Genomic DNA, 11,160 nt, shown 5'->3' on the forward strand with positions numbered 1-11,160 from the left:
TTTAAGGAACAGAAGTGTACCTACTTGGGGACTTTCCCCTCCCCTGTCTGCATCAAAACCCTGCGAAGTCAGTGGGACCCAAACCTTCCCAAAACCAAGCTGGGTTCCAGTAAATCCAATGTGCCTGGCCTAGAGCTCAACCCTTCCGGATTTGGGTCAATGCAGCATCTCAGCTAGAGCGCTGTCTGACGCACGTAGGCGGAGGGCGGGACTTCCGTTTCGTGGCGGCTCAGGATTCGTCACTCTCTGCCCCGGACGGAGTCAGGAAGACGGCTTCTGGGTGCCGAGGTTTACATCTCTGCTTGCAGGTCGTGATGTTCTGTGGTTCCAGACAGCAGCTGCGGAGCCGGTTACTGCCCGCCCTCCTAGGGAGCAGGAGCTGTACGCCAAGACGAGGCGAGCCACTAGGCACTCCGGGCTTCTTGCCTGTGGCCGTTTGTGCCTATGGCGCCGCCGCGGGGCCGGCTGGGGTTGGAGGCTGGTACGAAACTTTGGCCGCATCAGCTCCAGCACACTGGGCGGAGGCGATGCTCCTGGGAGCGCAGGGCGCCACGGGGCTGCCGTGGTGGGCCAGCATTGTCGTAACCACCACAGCCTTGAGGAGTGCCGTCACACTGCCCCTGGCCGCCTATCAGCACTATGTCCTAGCCAAGGTGAGCGCTCGCGCGGTGGAGAAGAGAGGAGGAGCCTGACCTAGCTCAGCCCTCAAAAAGCCCGCCCTTGTGCGCATGCTCGAGCCTCGCCCCTTGCCGTATTCTGCCCTTGCATGCATGCTCTAGCCCGGCCCCTCGCAGAAAGGTCCCTCTGTCCACAGGCCCGAGACCCTGTCCCTGCAGTTGATCTGGAGATCTGAGATTGTATTTTACCTTTGTGTCTCCAGTGCTTAGCGTGCACATAGAAGTGCTTTTAATTTCTTTCGATCGATACATTATATAAGTGTTTACACGTGGTAAAATGTCGATTGCATATTTTAGGAACTTTAGGGGCACGGTTCCAGTTTTTTTTTTTTTTCCTAAAGTAGATGTACCATTCCACAGCTTCATTAACCGCATCAGTGTAACTGTTTTCCCAAAGCCCTCCAACATTTATTTTCCAATTTCCTTTGTTAGCTTTGCCCTTCTGATGGATGTGAGGTGGAACCTCAAGTGTTGATTTAAGTTGAAGTTCTCTAATAATGATTTGGAACAACTTGGATTTTGCCCCTTCAGAACTTCCAGCTAATATTCTTTAACCATTCATCAATCGAGAAATGGCTGTTATTTTTCTAAATTATAGTGTTTCTTATTTCTTAGAAATGTGGTCATTAGAGAAGCTTGCCGCAAGGACTTTTCCTGATGTATCCAAATTGATTATTTTATCTTCTGTGATCCTCTATATCCCTTGCTTGGTCACTGACCCTACCCTTATCCACATACCTAAATTGTAATATCTTTTTTTTCTTAATTTGTTTGTGCTGTGACCATGTACTCAGATCATGTATCAATTTGGAGCTTATCTTGATCTAATGGATAAAGTGTTGGCCATTTTTCTTACACTTTGTGTCATAAAGTGAGTCCTCTACTCCAATAACAGAAGTCTTTGAGATAATTAAATATAAAGTTGCTGGGTTCATTACTTTCTGTATGTTGTATACCTGATCTGTTCATCTGATTGCCTTCTATAGGTTAGCCAGTATGAAATTGTTTGGATAGTTACTGCTTTGTAAATTCATGTGAGATCTGTTAATGTTACACTCCATTTCCAAGCAATTTTTTTTCCTTTTTTTAAATAAAAAATTTATTTTTAAGGTCATGCAAAACACACTTCCATATTGGTCATTGTTGTAAGAGCAAACTCATACATAACCCCAAACCATAAATGTACTGATATGAAAGACAATTCCAACAGATCATTCTCTGGAAGTAGATGGCATTTCCCCTCATAAGTCTTTCAGGATTGTCCCAAGTCACTGCATTGCTGAGAGTAGCCAAGTTTTCACAGTTGATCATTGTATAGTATTGCTGTTACTGTGTGCAGTATTCTTCTGGTTCTGCTTATTTTCACTCTGCATTAGCTCCTGCACTTCTTTACAGCTTTTTCTGAAATCTTGCTTATCATTTCTTATAGTATAATGGTGTTCCATCACCAATATATACCATTATTTGTTCAGCCATTCCCCAATTGATGGGCATCCCCTCAATTTCCAATTCTTTGCCACTAAAAAAAGAGCAGCTACAAATATTTTTACAAAAGTAAGTCCTTTCCCCTTTTTATTATCTTTTTGGGGTACAGACCTAATAGTGGTATTACAATTAGGTAGTGGATCAAAGAGTATGCACAGTTTTATAGCCCTTTAGGCATAGTTCCAAATTGTCCAGGCAATTTGTAAATCCTGGCTATCAACAACCATATAAAAATGATTGAAATCACAAAAATTGAGAAATGTTATCTAAAACAGCTCAGAGATTCTACCTCATAGCTGTGAATTTTTCTCACCATTCTGGAAAGCAATTTGGAACCATAGCCAAAAAATAACTAAGCTGTACATTCTCTTTGACTTAGCAATACCACCACTTGGCATATACCCTGAAGAGGTCAAAAAAAGAATAGAAAAGAACAATGTGTACAAAAAGAGTACTTTCTGTTGTAATAGAGGTCTGGAAGTGAAGTGGTTGTCCACCAACTCAGAAATGGTGGCTGAACAAATTATGGTTCATTTATATGGTGAAAGACAGTTTATTTATACAGTCCCTATAATAATGTTAAAGAAAATAATTTTGAAAGAATTTACAGCTTAACCACTTGTGACTCCAGAAAATTGATGATACACCTTTCTTAAGTGGTTAAAATTGCCAACCCTATTATTATCAGGTATGATTTTCATGTTTTCCCATGTTTTCCTTCTTTGTCAAAGAGAAGAAGGACCAGAAGTGCATAATGGAACGCATTTTCAGACACAATCAATATGTGAATTTATTTTGTATGGTAATACTGATTTGTTACAGGAGATAGCTTTTTTTTTTTTTTCAGAATGGGGGTGATGAATGTTCCCTAATATTTGTTTTTATTTGGGGAACCATAGGTAGGTGATAATAGTAGTGCCCTCCAGGCATCAGCAAAGCATTAAAAAAATACAAAGAGCAGAACAGAATTAGGAATAGGACACAGATAAGCAGGACAGTTTTGATACTATCATGTTGGAATTAATATAGATTTTTAAAAATATGGTGAAAGTTCATAGTTAAATATACCTCTTTTTCTGTTTATGTTTATTGATGTCATAATAGGAGAAAAGGAGCATTGTTAAAAATGATGAACAGAGGGGCAGCTAGATGGTTTCGTGCATTGAGAGCCAGGCCCAGAGATGGGAGGTCCTGGGTTCAAATGTGCCCTAAGACATTTACTGTGTGACCTTGGGCAAGTCACTTAACCCCCATCACCTAGCCCTTACCGATACACAATATTGGTTCTAAGTCCGAAGGTAAGAGTTTAAAAAATAAAATAAAATAAATAATGAGCAGAATTAGGCCAAGCGCAGAGCCCTGTAATATTCTAATAGAAATTTCTGTTTGTTGAAATCAGTCTATTAATCATCATTCTTTATGTCTGGTCATTTTGTGAGGTGATTATTTTTTATTATTTCAGTAAATTAGCCTTCTTTGGGGGCCTAAAGTTGTATGTGTATAATGTTGTATTTAAAAAAACAAAACAGGATATAGGGAGGCAGAAACACAAGTAATTATAGATAAAACTTTAAAATTCATAACAATTTCTGCTTTCTCTTTAGCTAGGTGGAAAATTTGCAGCCAGAAATAAAAATAATTGCTAAGAATCTTAACTGTGACATTGCACTTCGAGCAAAACAGTTGGGATGGTCAAAAAGAGTAGCTAGGTAAGTTACTTTGCACATGGGAAACACTTAATAAATATTAATTTAATATAATTTAATAATTTCACGCAGAGCATTAAAGGTGAATTTTGAACATAATATATGAATAATGTTACTATTAGACATTTAACATTTCTGCAGGAAAATGTTCAGTCTTCAACATATTTTAATGTGTTTTTGAGGAATAATAGCTTCTTAGTATATCTCTTAATTTATAAATAATCTTCATTATAATATAAATCAGATTCAGATGGAGGATTTTAACAGCAATATTGTTCACATTGCTATTAACGTTAGTACTCATTTCTAATAAACTTTTATGAACATTAAATAGATTATTAAAGATTTTTAAATAAAGTGCCTTACTTCGACATTTGCTTGCCACTTGGGAATTTTATGGTAATAGAAACTAGATATCATTTTACACATTAACTAAGAAGCCGGGTATCAAACTGAGTTCATGTTTTGGGGATGACATACTAACTTGCAGTGTTGTTTATTACATAAAAATTTTTTTTAACTAATTTTAAATGAGTTTTTGCTGGGGCGGGGTTTTTCCTTCCTTTTTTCTCTTTCATTCAGGCTCACTTACCTGAACAACATGAGGAGGATTGTTTCAGAACTGTATATTCGGGATAATTGTCACCCATTCAAAGCCACTTTGCTGGTCTGGATTCAAATACCAATGTGGGTCTTTATGTCTGTTGCCCTACGGAACTTCAGTCTAGGGATAACAGTTTCAGAAGGTGATCATTTAAAAAATATGGTTTCCCTCAAAGTAGTTTTCCCTCTTAGATTTTACTAAAAATGTGTTATAATTTTATGATTAAAAGGTAATTTCAGCATTTATTATATAATTTATAAATATTAATTCTCATATCCTTTGGGTACATAAGATGCTTTAAATTGTTTAAAGCATGTGTATTCATAAAGGTAGGGCTTTTTTGATTTTGCATTGGCTAGTGGGGAGCAATAGTATATAGACATCTAGATAAAACCAAGAGGCAGTTCTGTCTTATGATTCAGGAAATAAAGATGTGGTTCTCAGGTGCCGTGGTGGGCAGGGAGGATTATTCAGAAAAGGATATGATAATAATTCATTTCTTGTGAATATCTGTTTGTTGAACTGGCATAGACAAAGGGCTGCTATCTTCCCAAGGATTGTATCTAAGTCATGACCTCTCATTCCTAGAGATATAGGAGGTGACAAGTAATACCATCTAAAGGCCTTTAGAAATAGATATTAAGCAACTTGGTAACACTGAATAGAACTCTGGGCCTAGAGTCAGGAGGACGAGTTCAAGTTTGGCCTCAGACAGTTACTAGTTCTGTAAACTGAGGAAGTCTCTTCACCTCTGTCTACCTCAGTCTCCTCCACCCTAACATAAGAATAATAACAATAATAATACCTACCTTGCAGAGTTACTGTTAGGGTCAAAAAAGATAATATTTATTAAAGCACTTTGCCTGGCACATAGTTTGGTTGGACAAAAGCTCACCTGGAAAATATGCACAAGTTTTAGGGGACTACAAGTTCAGTAAGAGACAATAGTGATAAAGCAGCTAACAATTGGATGATTTTCTGAGCTTCCTTGAAAAAAAAAAATTGTGTCCAGAACTAAAATTATACCAGGCCAGAAAAATTGCCACTTTTTATCTTTAAAACATACAAGGAGAGAAATTGGTATATAAGATAAAACAGATATTAAGAGGGCTGCTAGGTGGCTCAGGGGATTTACAGCTAGGCCTAGAGATAGGAGGTCTTGGGTTCAAATGTGTCCTCAGACACTTTGTAGCTGTGTAATCCTGGGCAAGTCATTTAACTTCCATTACCTATCCCTTAGCACTCTTCTGCCTGGTCACAATACACAGTATTGATTCTAAAATGGAAGGTAAGAGTTGGGAAAAAAGTTCTTTAAATTCATATAGTCCCACAATCTGGAAAAAATATTAGGCAAAAATTGTTAAAGATGAAGAAAAAGAATGTGTGTGCTAATAATCATTTAAATCCAAAACAGAAAGCCTTACTAGGAGTTATCTCCCAGTTTTTAGTGCTTAATTCCTCAGATGTATTTTTAATGTTATATCTTTTATGTGGGTTACTTATTTAAGAACTGAAAAACCTGTTAAATATTGTGGAATGAAAGAAATCATTATGTGGTCATTAGTCTCCTCAGTTTCTATGTTCCTTTCTAATTTTTGTAAGAATTATATTCTATCACATTTGTAAAAATATAACCCCTCTTTTTCAGGAGGTTTTTCTATTCAGGAACAGTTTTCAACTGGTGGAGTCTTGTGGTTTCCTGATCTTACCCTACTTGACTCCACGTGGATTCTGCCAATCTCACTTGGTATCCTCAATTTGTTAATAGTGGAGGTAAATTGTTTAGATTGAAGGATTTTAGTTTGTTAAATGTACATTGAAGAAAAATTGAATAATAGCTAAAATAAATAAATGAGGTGTTGGTTAGGAGGGTTTTTATAAGGATAAATGGGGTAATATTTGTAGAGCACTTACAGCAACAATAATGATTGAAATACCTGCCACGGAGAAATCAAGGGACTAGATTCTAGACATGCAGAATTTACATAAAATTTAGTCTTTTTCTTTATAAAGTCTAGGGCAGTGATGGTAAACCTTTTAGAGACTGAGTGCTGTGCCCCTCTCCCCACTAAGTGCTGGGTGTGCCCTGCCCCCGCCCTGTTAAGCCACACAGGGGAGGAAGGAAGCACTCCCATTGGGCTGCTGGGCAGAGGGTCAGGGGATGTGAAAAAAATGTTTCAGGCATGAAGAGGGGGGAGGGGAGCAGCTCCACCCAAGACCCTCTGCCTTTCTAATAACAAAAGGGGGATGGGGGGTGTTTAGGGCTGGCCACATGCCCACAGAGAACACTCTGCATGCCATAGGTTTGCCTTCACTGGTCTAGTAGAAGAAACAAATATAGTATTTACTAAATGTTACATGAAGTATAGTAGGGAAAGTTAATGTTTCCTGGGTGGATCTGGAAAGGCTTTGTGGAGGAAGCAACTTTGAAGATAGGTTTTAAAGCCTGGTTAGGACTTCAGCAAGGATAAGGGAGTTGGAGAGAGTATGGCATTCCAAGAATAAAAACAGCCCTCCAAGATTGTGAAGTGTACTCATTCCATGGGCTGTGCGTAAAAAAGTGGTGTAAAGGGTGAAGTCGGGGTGTGAGGGGAATAAAGGGAAGTCATGAAGCCAGAGGAACCCAAGCCTGGGAACAGAGAGGAGCCAGCAGGGCTGGGGTAGTAGAGAGTTGCTGGGGAGGGGGTTACTGATCTGAGCAGAAGGGCTAAGTGTCAGATTTCAGAGAAGCTATAATAGTGCAGGCGGCTGTGGGGAACAGGTTTAGGTGGTAAGATTGAGAGTAATGTGGTGTCATAGATTGAAACTTGGGCTAAGGAAGATGACCATGGCTCTGCATCTATTTTCTTGAATGTAAAATTTTGGAGTTGGACTTGGAGAGTGCCAAAGGTTATTGCCCAGGGACCACGAGCTATGTTTGAGACTAGTCTGAAGCATTGGTCAGGCACCTCAGCAGGTGGGAGTGGCATTTTTGGAGTGGTTCTAGGGTCCCAGATTTGAGTTCATATCCTGCCTTTGATGCTTATTACCTGTATAACTTTGGGCAAGTCTCTTAATCTTCTTTGGCCTTACTTTCCCCATCTGTAAAAAAGAGGGAGTTGGATCACATGGCCTGAGGTCCCTCTTAAGTCAAGGTCTGTCATCCCACCATATGTCTTGAATTCTTTTAGAAATCAGAAGTTGTATCTCAAGAGAGTACTGTGGCTAAGAAAGTCATTTGCATAAATATAGCCTTTGAAGTCACCATACAAGTCCATTAAGAGAGAGTAAAGAGAGAAGATAAAGGGCAGGCCTTAGAGAAATACTTAAATGTGTTTATATAACTCCATGCACTTAAACATAGACTATCCCTCCCAAAATTACTTTAAGACTGGAAGTAGGATTATCACAAGTTACTGTCCACATAGATTAAATCATCCAATGGCTCTCCAGACCTAGTTCCTCCTTGCCTCACAGTCCCTAACCACAAATAACTGACTTATACATTTCCACCCAGGTAAATCCTTGTCAGTCACACTTAATCTTTTTTGCAGAGATTTGATATAGCCAAATGTATTTTTGGTTGCTTGCATTGCCATAGTTAAAGGCTTTTATTGTTAAAGTTAAAGGTTCTTATCTCTGGGTCTTTCTCTCAAACAACTGAGCCATCCAGCTGCCCCCTAATAAGTTTTTCAAAAGTAGAGGGAGGGAGACAGCTGGGTTACTCTGTGTATTGAGAGCCAGGCCTAGAGACAGGAAGTCCTAGATTCAAATTTAGCCTCAAGACACTTCCTAGCCATGTGACCCTGGGCAAACCACTTAATCCCCATTACTTAGCCCTTACTGTTCTGCATGGTATTGATTCTCAGACAGAAGGTAAGGGTTTAAAAAAAAAGTAAAGGGAGAGTCAGATTTATAAGCTAATTGAACATGTCAATAATGATAAAAAAGATTTATTGAAGAACTGAGGTCATTTTAAAGTTTTATTGATTTTGCTGTGTAACCCTGGTCAAGTCACTTAATCTCCATTGCCAGCCCTTCCCATGCTTCTGCCTTGGAACCAATACATAGTATAGATTTTAAGATGGAAGGTAAGGGTTTAAAAAAGAATGTGTTAACGTCTAATCGGGTGCAAAATTTTGTTTTTAGTCAAAATTTATTTTATTTATATTTACATCTGTGTGTGTATGTGTATGTGTGTTTTCTTCTCCTTCAGATTTTTGCATTACAAAAACTAGAAATGTCCCGCTTTCAGAAGTATATCACACATTTTACTCGTGGAATATCTGTGTTGATGATTCCCATTGCTGCAACTGTACCCTCAGTAAGTAATATAGAATAGAAAGTATATTTTTGTGAAATACTGGATCTGGAAAATATGTATAAAATTTTTTGGCCCCTTGTACCAGAGAAATCTGATTTTTTTTCCCCCTAAACTCCCAAGTCATAATTGACTCTAAAGCATCTAAACCATACAATTTGGGGATTATGATTTCATTTGTATTAGGTGATCCTCCCGAGAAGGCATCCTCTACTGACTTAAGTCATCGTCTCTTCCAAAACTTGGTGTCACCATTCAAGTGTCCCAGGAGCCCTCTTATCCACGACCATGTGACAGTTTAGGCCAGAGCTGAGTCTGCAAACATGGAGGCCAGCTCTCGATACCACCTTTTAGTGATAAAATATAATACAATTTAGTATTTTACCATAGTAGTATTTTAATCATTGATATTTCTTAGGTTTTTATTTTCTCTCTCCCACTGAATTGTAAGCTCTTTAAGGTATCCTTCCCAGTATCTAGGAGAATGCTGAGAAAATAATAGGAATTCATTAAATGTTTTTTTATTCATTAACGCATACCTTTGGACAAAATGCAAGTCTTGATGCCAACAGCGGACATAAAGCTCTATATTTAGAGTGTTTTGGGGTTATTTTTAGTAATTTTATGCATCAAAAAATATTTAGGTTCTGCATGTCATTATTCTGTGTTAATTCCTTATATAAGAGTAGAGAACAAAAGAAATGAATGATTGAATGAAAAACTATTATTATTAGCTGTGTGCCAAGCACTAGGAGTACAAATAGAAAAAAAAAACAAGAGAGTTCCTCCTCCAGGGAGCCTGAATAATACCTGGAGAAGAGATGCCTAAAAGAGGGTAAAAAGGCCCATGAGAGCTCAGCTGAGCGCATCTGCTGCCACCTGACAGTGGACAGGGAAGAGGCCATCCCAGTAGTGGCATAGCCAGGCTCTCTGTAGAGAGGACTGTAGAAGGGATAGCAAAATGATGAGATGGAATACAATCCAACCTAGGGGAGCAGATATTGAACTAGACATCATCTCTGTGGCTGTCAAAGAAAGGCCCAGGAGCTGGCAGGACAGTCTGCAAAAAAGGAGCAGCTGTAGCACAGTTGAGCCAATGCCTATGCCCATCCTCACTCCTGGGCTTCCTTGCTCTGATGCTCTGGTTTCTCTTTCCAGGCAATCGCACTCTACTGGTTCTGCTCCAGTTTCTTAGGCCTTTCCCAGAACCTGCTTCTGCGCTCCCCAGGATTTCGCCAATTCTGCCGCATACCAATGACAAGATCATACTCAGACACTCCTTATAAGGACCTCTTTGCTGCCTTTTACGCCAAATTCTTTTTAAGAAAATGATCTCTTCCATAGTGACTGGAGTATCTTTGACTCATTCATTTCACTTAAAAATGGAAGGTCTGATGGCAGTTCTTCATGGAAGACTTTTTTTATTTGATTGTAAATGCAGTTAGCTATGGTTTAAAATGCTGTTGCCTTGTGTTTTAGACAAGGGAAGATCAGGCCACTTATAGTGGCTTCTTTGGTGGTTGGATCATTGAATGGAAAGAAAATTTGTTTTATATTTGGAGAAGTGGGTGGAATTTGCTACACAATCTGGAATTGCAGAAGTGAAGTATCAGTAAATCACACAAATTTAAAATGGAGAAATGACTTTGATGAAACAAAAACATCTGCTAAAATATTAACTAGTAATATTGTAGAGTGACTACTACAATGGTTATTTATTTATTCAATGTTAGATTGAATAAAATAGATATAAAAGTTGTAAGGAAACCAACCTCATTGAATAAATGCCTCTGAAATCTTCCCTAAAATAGCTCAGTTGGTGTTATCTTTTTCATGCTTCAGTAAACCCAGATATCTCGACTAAGATGCAAAGGAGGGTAGTAAGTCTCCATACCTTTGAGGAAAAATTAAATAGCTCGGGTTTTTATCAAGAAGAGGAAACAATAGGGGCAGCTGGTTAGCTCAGTAGATTGAGAGTCAGGCCTGGAGACAGGAGGTCCTAGGTTCAAATTCGGCCTCAGACATTTCCCAGCTGTGTGACCCTGGGCAAGTCACTTGACCCCCATTGCCCACCCTTACCACTCTTCCACCTAGGAGCCAATACACAGAAGTTAAGGGTTAAAAAAAATTTTTTTTTTTAAAAAGAAGAGGAAATAATAGAAAATGCTAAGAGACAAATCCCAGAGAATTATCACCATTTATAAGTGAGCAAGTATGCCCAGAGGCTAAGTGGCTTACCAATTGATTATAAGGCTGCTTAGTGGTATGGTTGAGGTTAGAATTCACCTAAGACTATCAGTAACATATCATACTGCTTTACAGCCTACTGCATCCATCACAGGTTGTGGCAAGGAAAAAATAAAATAGCCTTTTTGTGTTTACACCAGT

General features: G+C 38.8%; 1 protein-coding gene across 2 annotated transcripts; it reads left to right on the plus strand.

The window, feature by feature from the left end:
- The first annotated feature begins 235 nt into the window (after positions 1-235).
- Positions 236-10,744, plus strand: LOC123251064 (cytochrome c oxidase assembly protein COX18, mitochondrial). 2 transcript variants are annotated; one of them, XM_044680234.1, is made up of 6 exons: positions 236-653; positions 3,771-3,871; positions 4,451-4,614; positions 6,124-6,245; positions 8,668-8,775; positions 9,931-10,743. In XM_044680234.1, exons 1-6 carry the CDS (start codon positions 315-317, stop codon positions 10,102-10,104), a joined length of 1,008 nt encoding a protein of 335 aa, XP_044536169.1. In that variant the 5' UTR covers positions 236-314; the 3' UTR covers positions 10,105-10,743. The 2 variants fall into 2 exon arrangements, with proteins under 2 accessions (XP_044536169.1, XP_044536170.1); XM_044680235.1 differs by lacking the exon at positions 6,124-6,245 and having other exon boundaries at positions 9,931-10,744.
- Positions 10,745-11,160: the final 416 nt, after the last annotated feature.

The sequence above is a fragment of the Gracilinanus agilis genome, chromosome 6 (genome assembly GCF_016433145.1).
Source record: "Gracilinanus agilis isolate LMUSP501 chromosome 6, AgileGrace, whole genome shotgun sequence".
NCBI lineage: Eukaryota > Metazoa > Chordata > Mammalia > Didelphimorphia > Didelphidae > Gracilinanus > Gracilinanus agilis.

Bases quoted from the DNA above. Each gene is read 5' to 3' on its own strand.
- LOC123251064 (XM_044680234.1), top strand. From the start codon at position 315: ATGTTCTGTGGTTCCAGACAGCAGCTGCGGAGCCGGTTACTGCCCGCC. The intron at 4,615-6,123 runs GTGATCATTTAA...CTTTTTCAGGAG, and splicing joins AGGGATAACAGTTTCAGAAG to GTTTTTCTATTCAGGAACAG. The intron at 6,246-8,667 runs GTAAATTGTTTA...CTTCTCCTTCAG, and splicing joins TCAATTTGTTAATAGTGGAG to ATTTTTGCATTACAAAAACT.